This window comes from Eschrichtius robustus, chromosome 18 (genome assembly GCF_028021215.1).
Source record: "Eschrichtius robustus isolate mEscRob2 chromosome 18, mEscRob2.pri, whole genome shotgun sequence".
Taxonomy (NCBI): domain Eukaryota; kingdom Metazoa; phylum Chordata; class Mammalia; order Artiodactyla; family Eschrichtiidae; genus Eschrichtius; species Eschrichtius robustus.
In genome coordinates, this window is record NC_090841.1 from 1687381 (window position 1) to 1710453 (window position 23073).

The following is a 23073-nucleotide window of genomic DNA, read 5'->3' on the forward strand; positions in this document are numbered from 1 at the left end:
CCTTCTCGAGCTGGCTGCCTGGGGTCCGCTTGTCACCCACGGCCTCCACTCCACCCAAGGGAGGGGTTGGCCCCAAGGCCAGCTGGGAGCTGCTCCCCTGCCCGCCCTGAACCTTCACCTCTCCCCAGCTTTCCTCCTCCCACTGGGGCGACACAGGGTTCCCGATGGGCAACAACTCTGGCTGAGCCGATGTCCGTCCAGTGGAGAAGTCTCTGCTGCCAGGAGTGAGAGGGTCTGGAGGGCTGACTGCTGGCAAGTGGGCCCCCGCCCTGCACGCCTCAGGAGCCCAGGTGTCCCCAGGATCCCTGAATGGAACGTGGAGATCTTAACATCCTCCGGCCAAGCGTTCGAGCCTGGAATGAAGGAAAAGCCCACAGGAAACATCACGTCGTATACTTATTCAAAATACAGAAATGAGGGACTTCCCTGGTGGTCCAGTGGGTAAGACTCCGCGCTCCCAATGCAGGGGGCCCGGGTTTGATCCCTGGTCAGGGAACTAGATCCCGCACGTCGCAACTAAAGATACTGCATGCCGCAACTAAGACCCGGAACAGCCAAATAAATAACATAAATAAATGTTTTTAACTTAAAGACTAAGAGAACCTTCACAAACGGTATTAGGAGCTAACGCTCCCACGGGGTGTAAGTTGGCACACCCCTTCCAGAAAATCCACTCGGAAATGTCTAAAGGGTATGATGAGAGATGCAGAAAAGACTTGTGTACAAAGACATGCATTTTTTAAAAAGAAACTTTATTTTCTATCAACCTTATTTCGATTTTCTGTGGAAGAACAGCTTGAGACCGCTCCGTGGTTGCTCCTCCTGCGGGGTGGCCTGAGCAGGGGAGCTGCGTGCAGTCCCCAGCGGGGCGCCGTTGTCCCCAGCGGGGCGCCGTGGGCAGGCACACAAAGCACCTGCCCCTCCACACCAGACTGCGGCTCCAGGGGACTAGCACAAAGCACCCACCCAGGAGCTGATGGAAGAGATGCACCCACCACACGGAGCCGTCCTGGCTCAGGAGGAGAGAGGAACACATTTGGGGGTGGGTGGGGGAGTGCTGAAGAGTTGGGTTCTGGCCTTAAGGGGGCGTGTAAAGGTCTGCTGTGAAAGTAGAGAAACGGGCTTTTGCAGGGAGGGGACTCAATGTGGGACAGACGGGGGAGGGGAGAGACCAACAGGAATCTGTGTGTCATCTCCCAAGGCCTGGGACCTGGTCCAGGATACTTGTCCAGAAGGGGCACCACCGCCTTGACCGTGGGGCAGAGTCAAGAAGCTGAGGGGCTTCAGGCCGGGACCCATCAGGGCTGGAGGCCCCGCTTTGACCTCGCACGAGCCACCAGAGGAGACTGCCGGGGCCTCAGCCAGCCCCCCACAGCGACCCGAGGCAAGCAGTGCCCTCCCTTGCAACGGACTGCCCCAGAGACAGGCCTGGCCAACCAGGGGCCTCCTACCCCCGCCCCGGGGCGGGCTGTTAAGACCGCCTCTCCCTCTGCACACCACCTCCCCAGGTGGGAACAAAGACCGGAAATCGGGACTGAAGGCACATGGCCGCACGGGCAGACGCCGAGTTCACCCCTGGGTCTGCCTTTCTGAGCAGGCTGGGCTCATCGCCTTGCCGTAAAGAAACTGTCAGAAGCGTTACCACAGCTTGGAGGAAGGAACACGCCCCTGGGATGAGTAAGTGCTGCACCAACTGCCCTGCCACTTGTGACGTCACCTTTACAAGTAAAATGTTATTGTCTTCTCCGTGCGTTACTGTCGTAGCTCAGTCTGGTCCTCAGGCAGCGTGGACGAACTTCGCAGACAGACACGATCCAGCACTTAAGTTCTACGGATAACAATGCAGTCTTGCCCGAGATTTAGAAGCGAAATGCCAGACAGCACCGCTATTAGCAAACCTGCACCACATGCTGCTATAGCAGTGGAGGGAAAAACCCTCGTGTGCTGTGAACTGTGAACCGTATGGAACTTCAGAGCGAGAAGTGCACTTAGACCCTACAGCCCGGCCCCCATTTCTACCTTCTTACAATCAGGATGTACGGATCACGCTTTCATTGTAGAAAATTTAGAAATACACAGAAAATATGAGTCTGTCGATTCAATGCTCGTCTCATCCAGAAACACCCTCACACGCACACAGCCAGATAATGTTTCATCTGCGCAGGCCGTGGCCGGTTGAGCTGACACATAAAACTAACCACCACGGGGCCGTTTATTTTGAAGAATGCATGTCTCTTTTGAACAGAACCTTTGAGAAGGACACAAGTCTGAAGTCTTGGCTGGGAGCACAGAGGTGACACGTGTTCGCTCTCCAAGGCAGGTCTCCCCGTCCTCGGTTTCCTCAGCTGAACAGTGAATTGCCAGTATTTGCCATCTTTCAGGTTTGTGACAAATTTTATTTCTTTGTTTATTTATTTATTTATTAAATTGTCTTCTCTTTATTTACTTATTTTTTTTTACTTTTTGGCTGCAGCCTGCGGGATCTTAGTTCCCCAACCGGGGATCAAGCCCACACCCCCTGCATTGGAAGGCAAAGTCTTAACCACTGGACCACCAGGGAAGTCCCTCCCTGTGACAGATTTTAAATGAGATCATAGGCATGAAAATATTTGTAAGCTGAAAAACATCATCCAGTGTAAACTGTTCTTTTTGTGAGTGACCAACAAAAAGTACACTCTTGTGATGGACAGTTCACGGCGAAGGCAGATTTGGAGAAGTTTCCTGACACAAAAAGGGACCAGCAGTTAGGTTAATAGCTGAAAACTAGTGTTTCTATTTTGTGTAGATATTTAAGAAACTTTTAAAAAATATTCCATAAAAATCACTTCTCAGTGAATCACTTCTCAGCTGTACTCATTCACTAAAGCTGCTTTAGACTCCATCTGTGCTCCCACGCCCCTGAATTGCAAATTTCTTACTACAAAAGAGAGCTTATTCTATAAACGCCCTTTCAGAATCATATGAGCTTGTTAAACACTGACTTTAGGGAAATCCTTGAAGGCCCGAATAGCCTTAGAAATGCCTTGGTTCTGCGCTGTCCTTTCACAGACGCGCAGGCTGAGGAGGGGGCGGTTGTGGGGCTGACCCAGGGCAGCACGGTTTGAGGACAGCGATCTAATGCTTTAAAAGATCAGCCGTGCATCCCTTACCTGCAGTGTATCCCTTAATCTTTACCAATAAAATCTCTGAAATAGACACTAGTATTAGCTCCATTTTACAGAGAACAAGACTGAGGCTCAGAGAGATTACGGTCATATTTAACAAGGGCGGGAGCCCTCCCTCAGACGCCAGGGGGGGAGGGGATCAACAGGTACTAATTTTCACTCATTTACCCAGCAGACACTTCAAGTGCTTCCTTGTGTGCCCCGCGGTGCTGGGTCCCAGCTGCCTCCAGGGAGCCTCGGAGGAGCCGAAGCCCTGACAACACAGGTGTGGCTCCTGGGCCAGAGGCCCGCGCCCTGGCTGGGCTAGACCACGGGTGCCTTGGGCGGGCGGGCCTTCGCGGTGAGGCCGGCAGGTGACCTGGTGTTCGGGGCACGTGGTAGATTTCGGGTGAAGGCCTGAAGGCAACCCCGTTTCAGGTAAAGGAAAGAGGCAAAGGAGGGCCGGGTGCACAGGGATTCACGCGGGAGTGGCTTCGGGTGGCTGCCAGGCGGGGGGCGAGAGGGGAACCGAGAGGGGAACCGGCCGGGCAGGAGCATCTAGAGTATCTGCATCACTTTGCAGATGCTTTTCATTTAATTCTCCCACTGGCACCGTTATCATTTTGTGTTCAGGAATTAAGGGCCCTGAGCCTCTGAGGTGTTTAGCAACTCTTCCAGGTTAGGAAAAGCACCCAAGGTCACACAGCTTCAGACCCACCAGGAACTGAAAGTCAAGTCCATCCAAAGCCAAAGCTTCACACGATTCCATCCCCCGCAGGCGAGGGGCCTGGGCTGGGCTGGCCGGGTTCTCCAGCGCTGGACCACCTTGTCTTCGGGCAACGGAAATCATGGAAGGTGCTTCATCAGGGAGATGACTCACTCAGACTGGGGCGGCTTCCGGGAGGCGGGCACCAGCGGCTCACGTCTGAGCAGTGGTCTCGAGGGCCCCAGGGGGGTGGGGGAGGGCTGGTCCTCCACAGCCTCCTCACATCATTCCTTCTCGCAGAAAAATGAGGACAAGGACATGCTCTGGGCTGGAAGCCGTGCCCGAGCCCAGAGCTGGCGAGTGTCCTGGGGGATGGGGCAGGACCTCGCCCCAGCTCTGCCCTCAGTGTCCCTCCTGCTCCAGTCCTTGTTCGATGGTGACGGAACCAGTGCAGATTTGGTTGTTTTTTGGTTTTTGGGGTTTTTTAATTTATTTTTGGCTGCCTTGGGTCTTCGTTGCTGCGTGCGGGCTTTCTCTAGCTGCAGCGAGCAGGGGCTACTCTTTGTTGCAGTGAGCGGGCTTCTCATTGCGGTGGCTTCTCTTGTTGCAAAGCACAGGCTCTAGGCGCACGGGCTTCAGTAGTTGTGGCATGTGGGCTCAGTAGTTGTGGCTCACGGGCTTAGTTGCTCCACGGCATGTGGGATCTTCCCGGACCAGGGCTCAAACCCATGTCCCCTGCATTGGCAGGTGGATTCTTAACCACTGCGCCACCAGGGAAGTCCCTGCAGATTTGGTTTTTCTCAGCAGGAAGCTGGTGGCTGCATTCCATGATTGTGGTTGATTTTTTACTTTGTATTTGGATAGATGAAAGTAAAAAAATGTTTGTGTCTAAGCACTAACGATTTACTAATATTGACTTCGTGTGCACTCCCAGGTGGGGTTTATATTGAAACGAGACTCCATGCTACTAGGAGATAAAGCTTAAGATCAAAGAGTTCCCAGGGAGAAAAGAAGTGGCCCTGGCTTACAGGCTGGCTTAGAATTCAGAGCACGGAAACCAAACACCAGCATCTGGGTATGTGAAATCCCAGGAAGAAAAGGCCAGAAGACGGACCCCAGGGCCAGCCACTGCCCATGCCCAGTGCCCAGCGTGTGCGGCCTTCCCAGGCGGGCTCTACCTGTGCCTGCGAGATGCACCTTCTGGATCTGAGGAACACAGCGTTGCCTGGCTCTGCGGCACCGGGACAAACAGCCGTGGCTGGTGCCCTGGCTCCTCTGGGCTCCTTTTTCGGAGGGTTGTTACCGTGTGGAGCCGTGTGTGATGGGGACGGGTCAGGGAGAACACAAATGACTGTCTCATAGGTCCTGCTCAGAAGGAGCATATAGGTAAACATATAGATAAAATACAACAAAAATACGAGTGCCTGCTACGTGCAAAACGACACAGGAAGTCAATGGAAGAGCAAGACATGTTCACTTTGGCCAAAATCACTGAACACAAAAATACTTTGACATGGATCACAGATCGAATATAAACGCTAAAGCTGAAAAGCTTCTAGAAGAAAACACAGGAGAATTTCTTCACGATCTTGAGGAAGGAAACGATTTCTTAAATAGAGCAGCAAAAGCACTAACAATAAGAGAAAAATCACACATTTGGCTTCATCAAAATTAACACCTGCCCTTTAAAAGACACCATTAAGGAAACGGGATAAAATATTCTCAATACGTATATCTGACAAAGGACTTGTATCCAGATTGCATCCTTGTAAAGCAGTGTCTTGAGTTTTCGTCTCGGCATGATGTAATTACTTCCCATTACGGAAGATGAGAATTTAGCTCCTTTTAAACCCTCTTCCCCTGATACCCAGGCATGCCCTTCCCATTCCCTTGTCTTCCTAATACACGCTGCCAGACTTTTGGATGTTTGGTGAAGTCAATAATTAACATATTACTACGACTATGTAAACGCTATCCCCAAATGAACCATACTATTCCTATAATCACTTTCACTTTTCCATACAACCTTTAGTTTTCCCTAGAATTAATAATTGGCTCATGTTTTCCATTTGCTTAGTTTTTTATATCCTCAACCCAAACCCAATCCCAAACTGTTCTCCAAGTACCGAATCTCCTCTAAGGCAGGCGAAGGACCTCTTCCCAGCGAAGGCCACCCTAGACCCCCTGCTGGTCCCGAGCGAGCAGCCTGCCCCCCGCACCTGGGGCACAGCTGTCACTTGGGACCCCTTCAGCAGCGCCCACTGAGCCCCTTCTTCCTCCCCTTTGTCAGACCCGTTTCTTGGACCCCATGTCTGCTTCCAGCTTCCTGAGAAAGACGATATGGGAGGAAAACATTCTGAATTCTTGAATGTCTGAAATGTCTTTATTCTACCCTCACACTTGATTAATAGCTTGTCTGGGGATAGAGTTTAAGGTTGAAAACAATTATTTTCACAAAATTTGAAGGCCTTTTTCCATTACCCTCTAATGTCTAGAGCTGGTGTTACCTTCAAAGCCCTTCTGATTCTTGATCCTTTTTATATGAACTGTTTTACCTCTCCGAAGCTTGTAGCATTCTCTCTTTGTTCCAGACATTCTGGAATATCTGATGATGTACATTTGTATGGGTCTATTTTTACCCATTGTTCTGGGCATTTCAGCTCCTTTCAATCTAAAAACATATCCTTTAGCTCTAGGTCATTTTCCTGAATTACTGAATTGAAGATCTCCTCAACTCCATTAACATATTTTTCTTTTTCTGAAACTGCCACAGTTCAGATATAGACATGGACATATCTTCTAATTTCCTTACATTTCCCTTTTATTTTCCATTTCTTCATTTTTTGGCTCTTTTTTTCTGGGAGAGTTCCTTGACTTTACTGTCCAAACTTTCCACGGACTTTAATTTTTGCCATCATTGTTAATTTTTCAAAGACCTCCCTCTTGTTCTCTGAATGTTCCTTTTAAATATATTCTCTTCTTGTTTCAAGGTTGCAACATCTTCTCTTATCTTGAAAATATCAGTGACAGTTTGTTGAAGCTCTTCTTGTACAATCTCGTTTGGGCTCATTTTTGTCCGCGTCGTCCAGGTCAGGCTCACATTATTCTTCAGAGGTTCCTGTCCGAGGGCTTGCCGTGGAAATGCTGATGGGAAGCTCTGCGTGTGCACGTGAAGCTGCCATGCAAGGTAATCTGGCCGGGCCCTCTACTTGGAGAACCTTGATATCAGTATCTTCCAGTCTTTTCCTCCTGGGCTGTTCAGAGGCCCCAGAGGAGACCACCAATCTCCTGCCCAGAGGATGACAACCTTGTTGCCGGTATTCCGAGAGCTGAGTGGGAGAAGAGGGCTGAAGGATTCAGTATGCACATATTCACTTCATAGCTCTGTCCCAAACCGTGCCTTGTAACCATAGCAACCCTCCAGCTTACCATCCTCAGAGAAAACTTCCGCGTCTTTTTCCAGTTGGGGGAAGGGCAGCCACTTGCCCGGCTAGAGTTGTGGAGATGATCTGGGTAACTTCTAAAACAGACTTTCAACCAATCCTCTTTATTTTAGTAAGAACATTCAAGATAGACTGCATTCTGAGCCACAAAACACACTTTTATACATTCAAAAAATAGAAATCATAGCTCTCAGACCTCAATGGAATTAAACCAGAAATCAATAACAGAAAGATGTCTGGAAAATGCCAGAATACTGGGAGATTAAGCAGCACGCTGCTAAATAACACATGGGTCAAAGAAGAAATCTCAAGAAAATTTTAAAATATTTTAAACTAAAAGAAAATGAAAATACAGCTTATCAAAATTTGTGGAATGTGGCAGAAGCAGTGACAAGAGGGAAATATACAGTATTGAATGCGTATATTAGAAAAGAAGAACATAAAATCAATAAACTAAACTTTCACCTTAGGAAACTAGAAAAAGAGCAATTAAATACAAAGTAAGCAGAAGAAAATAAATGATAAAGACTTGAGAGAGCAGAAACCACTGAAATTGAAAATAGGAAATCAGAAGAGAAGAATTAATAAAACCAAAAGCCAGTTCACTGAAAAGATCAATAAAATCAATAAGCTTCTAGCCAGACTTATTAACAAAAAAAGAGAGAAAACACAAATTGCTGATATCAGAAATGCAGGAGGGAATTATCACCAGCACATGAGCATTAAAAGGATAAATCTGACGACCTAGATAAAATGGACCAGTTCTTTGAAACACAATAGCTGCCAAAACTCACACAAGAAGAAACAGATTTAAAAAAAAACAAACAAACAAGAAGAAGAAAAAGAAGAAACAGATAATCTGAATAGGCCTGCCTGTATCTACTAAGGAAATTAAATCAATAATGAATAACCTTCCAAAACAGAAAGCACCAGGCCCACATGGGTTCACTGGTGAATTCTACCAAACACTAAAGAAGAAATCATACCAATTCTCTATAATCTCTTCCAGAAGATAGAAGCCAAGGGAATATAACTTATTCTGTGAGGCTAGAATTACCCTAATACCCAAACCAGATGAAGATGTTACAAGAAAAGTACAGACCAATATCTCTCATGAACATAGATGCAAAATCCTCAACAAATATTAGCAAATCAAATCCAATAATGTATAAAAAGAATTATACACCACAACCAAGTGTGATTTATCCCAGGTAAGAAAGGCTGGATCAACATTCAAATAAACAAACATAAATATAGTCAACTGATCTTTGACAAAGGAGAAAAGGCAAAGATTGTCTTTTCAACAAATGGTCCCTGAACACTTGGACATCCTCATGCAAAAAAGTGAATCTAGACACACATAACTTACACCCTTCACAAAAATTATTTTCACCAAAAATCATGGTCCTCAATGTAAAACAGAAAATTATAAAGCTCCTGGAGTATAACATAGGAGAAAACCTAGATGATCTCGGGTATGACAATGACCTTTTTTTTTTTTTTTTTTTTGGCTGAGCCACACGGCATGTGGGATCTTAGTTCCCCGACCAGGGATCAAACCCGCGCCCCCTGCATTGGAAGCACAGCCTTAACCTGTGGACCAACAGGGAAGTACCAACGATGACATTTTAGATACAACACCAAAGGCACAATCCATGAAAGGAAGAATTGATTATCTGAGCTTCATTAAAATTAAAAACTTCTCTGTGAAAGACACTGTCAAGAGAATGAGATGATAAACCACAAACTGGGAGAAAATATTTGCAAAAGACACATCTGATAAAGTACTGTTATTCAGAATATACAAAGAACTCTCAAAATTCAGCAGTAAGAAAACAAACAACCTGGTCAAAAAATAGGCAAAAGATCTCAACAGAAACCTCACCAAAGAAGGGGTACAGATAGCAAGAAAGCACACAGAAACACATTCAGCATCACGTATCATCAGGGGAACGCAAGCAAATTAAAACAACCCACACTACACACCTATTAGAATGGCCAAAATCCCAAACCCTGACAACACCAAAAGCTAGCAAGGATGTGGAGCAACAGGAACTCTCATTCATTGCTGGTGGGAGTGCAAAATGGAACAGCCACTGTGGAAGATAGTTTGGCAGTTTCTTACAAAACTAAACACACTCCCACCATACAATCTAGCAACTGCACTCCTTAGTACTTACTCCAGTGAGTCAAAAAGTATGTCCACACAAAAATCTGCACCTGGATGTTTATAAAATTTTAGTCATAATTGCCAAAACTGGGTAGCAAATAACATGTCCTTCAGTGGGTGAATGAATAAACTATGGTCCATCCAGAAAATGGAATATAATTCAGTGCTAAAAAGGAATGAGCTGTCAGCCATGGAAAGACCTGGAGGAACCTTAAGTGCATATGACTAAGTGAAAGAAGCCAATTTGAGAAGGCTACAGACTGTGTGATTCCATAGTTGTGGAAAAGCCAAAACTATGGAGACAGTAAGAAAACATCAGTGGTTTCCAGGAGTTACAGGGAGGGAGGGGTGAATAGGTGGAGCACAGAGGGCCCTTAGGGCAGCCTACTCCGTGTGAGACTATAAGGTGGATACACGTCATGTACATTTGTCCAAACCATAGCAAGTACGACACCAAGAGTGACCCCCTAACGCAAACCGTGGACTCTGGGAGATGACAGCCTGTCAGTGTGGGTTCTCTGACTGTAACAAAGGCACCACCTTGCGGGGGATGCTGACAGTGGGGGGAAGCTGTGTGTTTGGGGACGGGGTGGATACGAACTCTCTGTACTTCCTCTCCATTCTGCTCTGAAAAATAAGCTTTATTAATTTACAAAACCTCTCTCCTGTCGTGTTAATGGTGTCCGGGAAGCGAGAGGATGCAGATACCTCCAGAGGCCTGATCCGTAGCCAGCTGGGCCCGTACAACACGCTGAGACAGAGGGCGGGGTGAGGAGCGCCAGGAGAAGCCGGTCCCCGCTGGCCCCGGGGAAGCAGTCAGCGCCCTCAGTGCAAACAGAAAGCACGGGAACAAGGCACTGAGCGAAGAGGGCCCACCGTGGTTCATCTAAGAGTCACAAACACGCCGGCAGGGCCAGATGCCGAGGAACCGGGGACCATTTTCAGGTAGCCGTCAAGCTGCAAGGAGGCTTTCTGCACCATGGAAGATCCTTCCTGGAGACGGAGCACGTGGCCAAGTGGAAGCAGCGGGGCAGGGCTCTCGCGGGAGGGGGAGGGGTGCGCAGGGAAGGCCCGTGCCTGGGTGTGCGACCACCAGCAGGCACACCCTCCCTGCAAACACAGAAAGACCTCAGGCTCACAGCCACCAAAGCACACTCCCTGACCCCCGGGGGGGCTTCCAGTCAGTGGTCAGTGCGGCGCTCTTACACGAGAATGGACAGTAAGGACTGATGCTAGGTCAAGTACACATCATGGGCAGTCCAGAGACAGACCTTAAAACTTTAGGGTAAGTTGATTTTTGGCAAGAGTGCCAAGTCAATGCAATGGGGAAAGAATGGTTAGTCTTTTCAACAAATGGTTCTGGGACACCCTGGTACTCACGCGCACACTAGTGAAATCACACCCCTCATCTCACTGCACAAAAATAAACTAAAAATGGATCACAGACCTAAATGAAGGGTTAAACTATAAACGTCTTGGGAGAAAATACAGGAGTAAATTTTCATGGCCTTGGGTTAGGCAAAGTCTTCTCTGATAGGACACCCAAAGCAAAAACAACGAGAGAAAAAAATAGATAAACTGGACTTCAGCAAAATAAAAAATTGGGGGCCATCAAAGAACACCAAAAAGAAAAAATGAAATTGGTGAGGATGTGGAAAAATTAGGGCCATCACACATTGCTGGAGGGAATGTAAGATGGTGCACTTGTTCTGGAAACAGTCTGGCACCACCTCAGAAGGTTCATAGCATTGCCATTTAACCCAGTAAAGCCACCACTGGGCTTACACCCAAGAGAAATAAAGTATGTCCACAGAAACACTTGCGTATGAATGCTCAGAGCAGTACTATGCACAATAGCCGAAAGGCAGACATAACTCTAATGTTCACTAACTGTTGGATAAATAGGAGAAATAAAATGGGATAAATCTACACAACGCAATACTATTTGACAATAAAAAGGAATGACATACTCACAGTGCTACCACATGGGTGAACCTTCAAAGTATGATGCTAAGTGAAAGAATCCAGTCACCAAAGGCCACTTACTGTATGATTTCATCTATATTAAATGTCCAGAAGAGGCAAATCCGTAGAGACGGGGGTAGATTAGTGGTTGTCTGAGGAGTGCACTTGTGATGGTCATGAACAATGGGAATTAAGGCCGAAGGGAACCAGGCCTCTCTTGAGCGATAAAAATGTTCTCAAGTTGATTGTGGTGATGTTTCTGCAAGTCTGTGAATATACTAAAAACTGTTGAATGATATACCTTAAGTGGGTGAATTTTTTGTACTTATGTGAATTATATCTCATTAAAGTTATTTAAAAAAAAAAAGATGGTCAGAGTCATTTAAGGAAAGCCTCCAACATGAATGTGGAGAAAGAGCAAAACAAAGAACAAGCAGCAAAAACATAACACAAAGGAGCCCAGAGGAAATACAGACAATTTGGAAGCAGAATTAAAAAACCCTTGAAATGATAAGAGGGGTAACAAACACAAATACTGAAGACATAAAACAGGGACAGACTGATTGGAGAACAAGAATGAGCTCTTGGGAATTAAAAAGAGAATACCTTTGCCCCAAAAATTTAATATGAAATCTGTAAGATGAAGTCAATGAAATCTTCCAGAAAGTGGAATAAAAAAGACATGGATGACAGGAAATAAATATAAGAAATCAGAGAATCAGCTGAGGAGTTGGAGAATCTTTGGAGGGAATAAAGTTCAAAATAATGCAAGAAGGGACTTCCCTGGTGGTCCAGTGGGTAAGACTCGACACTCCCAATACAGGGGGCCCAGGTTCAATCCCTGGTCGGGGAACTAGATCCTCCATGCATGAGGCAACTAAGATGCCTGCATGCCACAACTAAGACCCAGTGTAGCCAAAATAAATAAATAAATAAATAAATATTTTTTTAAAATAATGCAAGAAAATTCACCAGAGCCAAAGGGCACACATCTCTAGGTTGAAGCCTCAGTGTTCAGGACAATAAATGAAACCAATAGAGGAACATCGCCATGAAGTGTAGACCACAGGGTATACAGAGATGATTCTAGAAGCTTCTAGAGAGAAAGGGTACTCAACAAGACTGTGAACCTGGGAAACAGAGGACTAATGCCTTCAAAATGCTGCGTGAATTTCATCCTAGAATTTTAGATGTATTTATATTTTCAATAAAGTAGAAAAGGGACATTTTTGGACAAGCAAGAACCCCAACTTTTTTCCAGGTGTAAACTGAGGAAAAGGAAGATACGGCATTTGGCAAAATGGGATCCAACATAGGAAAGTGACAAACAGAATTCCCAAGATGACAGCTGTTCGTCAGGCTTGAAGGGCAGCTGGTCCAGACTGCAGGATGAGGTGGACAAAGCACTTGTCCTCCTGGAAAACAGTCTTGGATTTGACAGATCCATTGCAGCAACTGGGGAGGGAGGGAGAGAGGGAGGGGAGGAAGGAGGGAAGGAAGGAAGGATGGACAAAACATCTGTACTTTCAAAGAAAACAAAGTAAATGAAAAAACAAGGTAATTACTAAGTCCAAGAGGAAAATTTTTTTGTATAAGAAGGAATCATAATCAGAGTACACTACTTGGCTCAAAGACAACCTAGCAGTCTTTTGTTTTTGTTTTTGGTTTTTGTTTTTTGTTTTTGGTCGCACTTCGAGGCTTATGGGATCTCAGTTCCCCAACCAGGGATTGAACCCGGGGCCACGGCCGTGAAAGTCCTAACCACTGGACTGCCAGCATAGTCTGAATAATATTTACGTTGATAACTGATTTAACTAAAAGTTGTGAGAGAACTTATACTAGGAAACGGAGGTTGAGGAAGGCCTATAAGAGAATTACCATATATGTCATTGATAGAAAATATTTAAAATAAGTAAATCAAGAAATATCATTAAGAGCCTATTAGTGAAAATGTCAGAAAAAAAATGACATAGAAGACATGGGAGAGGCTGTGTTTGGGAAGCAGGAAATGGCGAGACATGGACAGAGACTCTTTTTCTAAAAACAATATAATTTTGGGACTTCCCAGGCGGTCCAGTGGTTAAGACTCCGAGCTCCCGCTGCAGGGGCGGGGAGGCGGGCTTCACGTCTGCACCCGGGTCCTGGAGCCATAAGCTACTCTGATCCTGTTGGAGACACCAGTCACCGGCTTAAAAAAGGCAGGAAGCTGGTGACTTTAGGAGGGTCCGCGCGTCCAGAGCGGCGGCAAGCAGGAAGGGAAGAGGGCGCGATGCTGCAGAGCAGAGGGCTGGACGCTGCGGGTGGTCAGGTCAGCTGACCCGCTGCCGAGGAAGGGTGGTCTCTCCACTACCCAAGAGGGAATGACACATGGAAAGAGATGACGGCCAACTGCTCCACTGGTCCCCGGATCCTGCCAGATGTCAGCGCAAGGACTAACGCACAGCCAGGGGGCTCTGCGCAGACCCGCGCTATCCAGCGTGGACCGCTGAGCACGCACGGCGACAAGCTTGCGAGCCGTGGCTGGCGTGACTCAGGAGGTGAATTGTGAGCCTTCATTATTCAAAACTGAAATTGAAACCGAAACCCACTTCCACCTCCAGTTAGATGGAGCAGATTTTTCCTACGCCTCCCACCAAGTACGCCTAAAACTCCTGGACACGGCAGACAGAACAGAAGACCCTGAGAGGTGGGGGGGCGGCGGCAGAGGAGCTGGGCCTCGGGGCCTGAGGAAAGACGCAGCGCTAAGTGCTCCGGGGTTTCTTTTCGGTTCCAGGCTTGGAGCCGAGGCCAGCAACCTGCAAGTGCCAGCAAGCCGGGTCCCAGTGAGAGCCCGACCCCCGACCCAGAGGAGACGGGCAGACGGGGAGTAACTGCTCCAGTACAGCCAGTCAGACCAGAAAACCCTGCCCCCGGCTGTGCCAGCAGAGCCCCCAGCGTCCTGCTGGGGTGACATGCCAGGACTCCTGCTAGGGCAGGACGCTGGGACCTCCACGCCCGTCGGCTGACGATGCCTCCCCGACGTGGCAGCCTAAGAGGAAAGCGGGGGCCGGCAGTACGGGGGGGCCCCTTCCCGCTAGGACAGGGTCGGAGGCGGCCTGGTGGAGTCGCCACTGCCCAGTGGGGACCACGTGACTGCACCTTTCAAAAGACCAACTCAGAGTAAAACGAACGATACTTTCTGCATTTCTTAATACCATCAACCATCTTAAAGCAAAGGTGAGGCGTTAGCCTTGTCCTGTCAGTGTAACTGTCCCGAGCAGGGGAATCAGCTCCCACTCGCGATTTACCTGACACCCCACTTAACCCGCTCGACAATCTAATGCCATATACTTGTCACCACCTTCGCGAAGAGAACTGGTCACAGAACTGCACCCCTGCTTGGACCGCGTGCTGACCTGAAACCCGATCTCCTCTGGGGGGCTCCTCCCCCCTCCCCTCCCCCTCCCGATGGCAGCCCTGGCTGCGCGTGAATCACAGGAAAGCCCGGGGGAGTCCCACCACATGATCTAAGCGAGAACTTACAAATTCCAATGAAGCTTGACACCAATGGATTTGGATTCAAAACTTTAATAATAAATTGTGCCAGTAGAAGCTTTTCAAAGGCAATGATATATCAATAAATAATAGTTAAATTGAGTTCCTGAGAAAGAACCTACCACATGACGTCTGTCAGAGCGTAAATAACAACACGGCGTTACTGCAAAACTAGAGAAACACTGACAGTCACGACACAGCACAGCAGACCCAGAACCTGCCACTCACACACATGTAAACCAGTACACAGGAATCATCTTCTTCAGTTTAGCCATCGATAGACACGTAAGTGTGCTGCCTAGAGATACACTAACTAATGGATACATTATGCTAAAAACCTCAAGGAAAAATACGTGGAATAATATAATGAAAAATATGATGCATCAGGTTTTTAAAAAGCAAAAAAAGAATTTAACTTTTTATTCAAATATAAATCACTTTAAATAGGAATCATACTAATTTGAAATAGGAATATTTCGTGTTTATCTATGTAGTTATATATACATTTACACTCCTAAGAAAATATGTATGGCTTAAATATCTTTTCTTTTTCAACATCACTTTGCTGTTTCACAAAGATCAGAAAAATGTGCTTCTAAAACCAAGTTAAGATGGATCCTTCAAAGCACACTAGAAACACAGTGAGAGAACCCCAAGATCACTGCCCTTCCGCGGGGCGTCTGCCAGGTGGGGCTCCGGCTACCCGTGGCGGCTGTACCACCAGGACAGCACCCTGACTCGCGAAGCAGACAGAGGTCCACGACTAACTTACATTTTTTTGGCAGAGCTAAGAGAATCCCTTTTGATGTATACAAGTGTAGTGTAGGACAAACGTCTTTGCCCCCCAAAGAATCCAATCACACCCACGACACATACAGTCACATCAGCTCTCAGGCACACGTGCATTTCCTCAACGAGAGAGGAGGGGTGCAGTCACAGCGAGGAAGTCACCACAGGACGACACGGCATCAGCACACTGCCCAGAATTACTCACTCAAAACGTATTCACAGAACCCGCTGTGAATGGCAAGACACGGTCACGCTTTAATAGAAAAACCCTGTTCATGCAGCGATCTCTCCACACTTGGCGTCTGAAGTCACACCCGCGTGATCACCTGCTCACACTTCCTATTATACTATAATATGCAAAAAGCAAACAGAACAAAACAAAAGCAGCTTTTAACATATATCACAATTTTGAAATGTGGGAAAAATATAAAACAAAAACCACTGTGTGAATAAAATGGTATCAGTAACATCAGAACAGTGTTTTTTTTTTTTTTTTTTTTTTACATTATTGCACAGAGATTTCTTATCACATGTTCTTCAATCTTTACCGTCTTTCCCTAAATGTGAATAAGTGCTGTGGATAAAATACAAACGTAGAAAATAACAGCAGCATGATTTGTCAAAATTAATCCCTATAATTTAGTAAGAAAAATGGCTATAAACAAAATAAGTGCTCTTTCTAAACTGTACTAATTTTAAAAAATATTGTTTTAATGCAGTGAAGGTCCTCAAAAGCCAATTCCAGGCCATGTTGACACCCGCCCCGCCATCAACCAGAACGTGGAGAAGACGTCAGAGGCGAGTCCTCTTTCAGAAGATTTTCTGCTTTGGTGCTGGGTGCAGACCAGACTTTCGAGGGGCAATCGGCCGACTGACCCGAGGGGCTGACCTCCCGGTCCCCCAGGGTCTACACGTACACGGGCTGGCAGCCCCCGGCCTGCGCCCCCGGGGCCGGGCCCCCCGCAGCTGGCTGCTCAGCCTCAGTCCCGGTCTCGGCCACCGCAGGCTTGGGGCACCGGAACGGGTAGCCGTTGTCGTCGAAGAACCTCCGGAAGGTGAACTCGTAGAAGGCGTGCTCGGGGTGCCGGCTGCCCGGGGGGCCCAGCGCATCCCAGGCCTTGGAGCTGTCCTCGCTGCCGTCCTGCCAGGGGCCCTCCTCGTCCACTGGGTCAAAGTTGGACGTGTCCATGGGGTGGCTGATCGTGGGCACGTAGGGGGCCGGCTGCCTTCGGATGTCGCCGGAGAAGTCGATGGCGCCCAGGAACGGGTGGGCCTTCAGGTCGTCGGCCCCGTTGCGGCCCAGCCGGTGCTCAGCCGAGCAGCAGAGCTTGGCGATGAGGTCCCGGGCCTCGGGGCTCAGCTCCACCTGCGCGGGGATGTGCAGCGTGCTCTCCCAGTTAATCACCTGCGGGGACAGTACACCCGGTGTTCCTTCCTCCTCAACCTCGAGGCCGACGAGGGCCGGCCCGGGACAGGGTGTTAAAGAACGTGATCATTTCTCAACATGGCTAATCATCAGGGAAATGCAAATCAAAACCACAATGCAGTACACCACCACACAACGGTCAGAATGGCCATCATCAAAGAGTCTACAAATGATAAATGCTGGAGAGGGTGTGGAGAAAAGGGAACCCTCCTACACTGTTGGTGGGAATGTAAACTGGTGCAGCCACTATGGAGAACAGTATGAAGTTTCCTCAAAAAACTAAAAATAGAGCTACTATATGATCCAGCAATCCTACTCCTGGGCATATATCCAGACAAAACTATAATTCAAAAAGATACATGCACCCCTATGTTCATAGCAGCACTATTTACAATAGCCAAGACATGGAAGCAAAATGTCCATCAACAGATGAATAGATAAAGATGTGGTACATATATACAATGGAATCCTACTCAGCCGTGAAAAAAGAATGAAATAATATCATTTGCAGCAACATAGATGAACCTAGAGATTATCATACTAAGTGAAGTCAGACAGAGAAAGACAAATACCATATGATATCGCTTATATGTGGAATCTAAAATATGACACAAATGAACTTATTTACAAAACAGAAACAGACCTCACACACATAGAAAACAAAGTTATGGTTACCAAAGGGGAGAGGGAGGGAAGGAGGGACAAATTAGGAGTTTGGGATTAACAGATACACACTACTATTCAATATATATAAATAGATAACAAGGACCGACTGGATAGCACAGGGAATTATATTCAATATCTGGTAAGAACCTATAATGGAAAAGAATCCGAAAATAATATATATCTGAATCACTTTGCTGTACACCTGAAACTAACACAGTATTGTAAATCAACTATACTTCAATAAAAATAACTTTTTGGTAATTTAAAAAGATCTTGATAATTTCACGATGGGAGAACAGAACAGACGTAGGAGGATCTGAGCAGCTACAAACGGTCAGTGTGGTTTCAGGAGGAGCCCACAGCCTGAGGCACAGGGCGAGGAAGCCACCCCCAGCTGGTGGTGCTCAACCACACACATCAGCCATCGGGACGCTCACAGAGGCCTGTCTGCTGTGAGGAGGAAGCCTAAGGGACTTCTTGTTTACACCTGGAGTCAGGATAAAGCAAGGCCAATATAACCAGGAGTGGCACGGGGACAGGGGTTGCGTGGGCTGGTTTGAAACTGAGTTGTTGTTTTAGTAGAGCCAAAGCTATACAACTCATAGAAGAAAACATAAAGGAAAACGTTCATGATGTTGGATTTGGCAATGATTTCTTGGATATGATACCAAAAGCACGGGCAATAAAACAAAAAAATATATATAAAACAGACTTAATCAAAATTTAAAACTTTTGTGCATCAAAGGACACTACTGACAGAGTGAAAAGACAAACCATGGAATGGGAGAATGTATTTGCAAAGCATATAGCTGATAAGGAATTAATATCCAGACTATATAAAGAACTACAACTCAACAACAAAAACCCAAAGAACCGAATTAAAAAAGGGCAAAGGACTTGAATAGACATTTCTCCAAAGAAGATCTACAAATGACCAAGAAACATATGAAAAGAGGCTCAACATCACTGAACCTTAGGGAAATGCAAATTAAAATCACAATGAGATACCACCTCACACCCCCTAGAATAACTACGATTTTTAAAAAAACGAAAGGAAATTAAGCGTTGGCAAGGATGTGGAGAAATAGGAGCCTTTGTATACTGTTGGTGGGAATGTAAAATGGTGCAGCCACTATGGAAACAGTATGGAGGTTCCTCAGAAAGTTTCAACGTAGAGTGACCGTACGACCCAGCAATTCCACTCCTGGGTATATACCCAAAGGAACTGAAAGCAGGGACCAAACAGATACTTGTACACATACTTATGTTCACAGCAGCACTACTCACAAGAGCCGAAAGGCGGAAACAACCCAAACGTCTGTTGCCAGATGATGGATTAAAAAAATGGAATGTTATTTACACACAATGGAGTATCACTCAATATTACACACAATATCATTCAGCCTTAAAAAGGAAGGAAATTCTGACACAGGCTCCAACATGGATGAACCTTGAAGACATTATGCTGCGTGAAATAAGCCAGACACAGAAGGATAAATACTGTATGATTCCACTTATATGAGGTCCCTAGAGTAGGCAACTTCATAGAGACAGAAAGTATTGATACAAGAGCCGTTATAGGGACAGAGGGGAGGGAGGAATGGAGTTATCATTTAGTGGTTAAGCTCCTGCTTGGGATGGTGAAAATGTCTCGAAATAGGTAGCGGTGACTGTTGCACAATATTGTGAATGTACTTAACGCCACTGAATTGTACAATTAAAAGTAGTTAAAATGGTAAATTTCATCACAATTTTATAAATTGGGTTATTTATCATGCAGACAAATTAGTAACTAGTTCAGCAATTCAATTAGGATATAGATAATGCCAAATTCCAATTTCACTGTTACTGTAAAAAAAACCAAGCCTTTAGGGTTTTTCTAATTAAGAGGTTATTAATTTCCGGTCTACCGTGGACTCTGGGGTATGTGAATACATCCTAGAACTGTCAGTGAACATGTGTAAGGGCACTGTTCTGAGAAGTTCCAAAGGTTTCATCAGGTTCTCTATTCAGTCTTTCTTAAGCAATCAAATCATTCATTTCAGAGAGTAAATGGCTATCATTCTAAAACTAATTCTTTAGTACTGAGTTATTACTTGACCGAGTAATTTTTTAATTACTTGAATATCAGAAATGTGCACAACTAGCCTGACACATAGCTTATAATTGGCCAACGGTAATGACAGAACATCCAAGTATCAAACCGATTTCCTCGGGCACAGTCACAAAGCCGTGTTGGTTGCTGCACGGGGCACCTGCCGCTGGGCCCAGACCTGCGGCCTCGGTGCTTCGCCCACTCCTAGTTCTCACCTGAAGCACCACGTCGGCAGGCGACCATGGTTCAGGTTCACGCGCACATCACAACTCAACTCTGACCCTGTGCCTCTACTTACCCAGATAAAAAACTAATAGGTAATAACAAGAATACTCGAAAACATCCCATGACATACAACTGACGTCCCTACACTATTCGGAATAAAAGGTCAAATGTTGGCCTAAGCCTCCTGGGTTCATCAGAAAACCACTTGCCCCGTTACCTTCAGCTGGGTCTCCGTGGGAGTCGGCGCCAGGAAGGGCGGCTGCCCCACCAGCATCTCGAAGAGAATCACGCCAACACTCCACCAGTCGCAGAGCTGGGTGTATCCTGAAAGACAGCGTCACTCAGCTCCCACCCCGCACACGCCCTCCTCAGACACCTCGAGAGAACCGGCTCACGTCGGCGGGCAAGCTCCAGGCAGCGCACAGGTGACGTCACCGCCCCACCTGACGGCGCGCACGTGACGTCACGGCCCCCACTGATGCCACCGTCTCCGCACCCGGCGGCGCACGCGTGACGTCACCGCCTCCCGCATGCGGGGCTCAGAACAGTCCGCGAGAAAAACGCTGCCGGGGCGTCCACGGTCTCCACGTGGGAGGAGCGTGGTCACGACATTTTCTTATTTTCCACCGTGAGTCTGTGATAAACACAGGATGCTCTTGTAATAAAAGGCTTTTTAATTTTAAAAGATTACTGTTATTGTTAGTAACAATACTAACCAGAATTTTAGGTGCTTAAAGAACACGAACAGACGCAAGTTAAAATCGTAGAAACTAAAAAGCAGAAATTGTGTGACCTGAGGTCAGGTGAGGCCAGTGATGAGGCTTCTCGGGGAGGCTTCCTGGGGAGGTTTTGGGAGAACCGAGGGGATGAAACTGGCAAAGGGAACGGCTGCCACCTGTCGCGCCCCTTGGGGGCACCGAGGGAGCCAGGCCCCCCCGCAGGGCTCCGGCGGCCTGGGGCTCGGGCGGGGCGGCCTCGTGGAGGCTGCGGAGCAGGCTGATCTGATTCTGTCCCACGTCCCAGTCCGAGCCCCGCTCCGGTCCTGCTGCCACCGAATTCTTGCTAAGTGTGACCTGCAGCCCCTGCCCGTCTGGCCCCGGAGGCTCCGCTGGGCTGCTGCGAACGGGGGGGTTGGGGGAGACGGGTGTCCTCCCCCACAAGCCAGCACCCACCCCTCCCTCTTTGAAAGGAGGGGGAGGGGGAGACCTTTACTGGGCAGCCAGGTTAATACTAACCTCTCAAGGCACTGCTGTTACGCGTGAGGCCGTGAGAGGCTAGTAACCCGCGCTGGGGCACACAGCTCACAGAGAACACGGGCGAGGACCGAGGGTCCTGGCTCCAACGACTGGCAACAACACGTGAGAACAGACAGGCCACTGCTCTCTGGGTTCATCATACGGAATCAGATGAACAAATGCAGCCGCTGCGGGCCCTGCAGCTGACTGTCAGAGATGCCTCTTGTGCTCGGCCAGGCGCCCCGCTGGATGGGACGGAGCCCTGCTGTCCCCAAATCTTACCTTGAAGGTGCTTCTGGACCTGCGGCGGCGAACTGGAGGACACAGTGTTTGTATCCTCACACCCGTTGACCAGTGAAGGTGGCTGACCCAGCTAGGACCCCCCCGCATCCCCCCCCCCCCCCCACCAGTCCTGTCTATCACACGACTCTGTCAAAACCAGTTCTGGAGCGACTCCTCTGGGCTCCAGGGAGCAAGCCCACCTCGCACCCAGCCTGTCACTTCCAGCCTAAGGAGGGGCAAGTGGAGACGGCCCAGAAGCAAAGGCAGCTCCCAAACAGAGGGACACACACTGGAGGCTGTGTTTGCTAAGGAAAGAATCCAGCTCTCGGGCTCCCGTGAGCACACAGTGGGGACACTTCCGAGTCTCTGAAAGCTGGGGCTCGGGACCCTCAGAGGTCACCTGGCTTGGGTGCGGGGCCGAAGCACGCACCTTTTCGGAGGAGCACTTCTGGGGCGATGTAATTTGGGGTCCCAACCAGGGAATGAGCCAGACACCGCTGATGCTGCCTCCGCGTCCTCTGCTCCAGGGTCTTGAGCCGGTCTCCACAGCGGCAGTTAGACACGTCGTCCCAGAGGTCGCTGGGCTCCATGCTGTCCTGCCTGCTGTGACTCCCTTTCACCCAGGAAGCGGGGCGAGGAAAGAAGAGAATGAAAAACTTAATTTTCACTCTTCAACAATGCAACAAACCCATAGCTTCAAAAGGAAAAGTAATCCAACCCGGCTCCTGACACAGTGAGAGAAAGATTCCTCCCGCCATCTCGCACGTGGCTGAGGTCCTGGGTCTCGCACCCAAGCCGTGAGGTGCACACCCGTGCCAACACGGGCAGCATGGGGGAGGTGGCCACGGGGCCTGTGCCCTGTGCTGGGTGCCCTGTGCCGGGTGACAGTGCGGGGCCGGTGAGAAAGGCTCAGCGACTGTAGGATGGTAGCCCCAGGGCCTCTCAGGCCCGTCTCAAAGGCTAACACCACCTGTTTGATAGACATGTTTTAAGACGGGCATGGAAAAGCGTGAGAGGATTTAGAAAATATGAACACAAACGACTTCAGTGCCAAAAAATGGGAATGAATAAAATGATTTAGGATTAGTTTTGAGTTAAAAAATAGAAGCCTGAGCTATAGAGTATTAAAATAACTATTATAAAAATTCAAGCCATAATTAAGATAATGACCAGCTGTTTCTGACTTTTCGAGGTAGCAGGACCACAGGAGGTGGAGTTAAGCTGGATCCACAGCCAGGTCTGTGCCTGCAGGTAGATTCGGGGTGGCTGTGACAGAGGGCTCCGTGGGAGGCTGGGAGGCTTGTTTTTTAAGGCTTGTTTTAGTAGGGCAGAGTGATAGCTCCTCAGCAAGGCCCCATGAGACCCTACGGCCTATTGTCCTAAAAATGTATGAG

The 23073-nt window shown here is 47.8% G+C and overlaps 1 protein-coding gene across 2 annotated transcripts in view; it reads right to left on the reverse strand.

The window, feature by feature from the left end:
- Positions 1 to 14978: 14978 nt before the first annotated feature.
- Positions 14979 to 23073, reverse strand: part of LATS2 (large tumor suppressor kinase 2) — a 47474-nt gene continuing 39379 nt past the window's right edge. For both annotated transcript variants that reach the window (XM_068526370.1, XM_068526371.1), the window contains exons 6-8: positions 22110 to 22292; positions 20380 to 20486; positions 14979 to 17155 (exon numbers count right to left, since the gene is read on the reverse strand). In XM_068526370.1, coding sequence (XP_068382471.1) covers positions 16658 to 17155; positions 20380 to 20486; positions 22110 to 22292 — 788 coding nt within the window. In that variant the 3' untranslated portion in view covers positions 14979 to 16657. The remainder of the gene's footprint in view (positions 17156 to 20379; positions 20487 to 22109; positions 22293 to 23073) is intronic.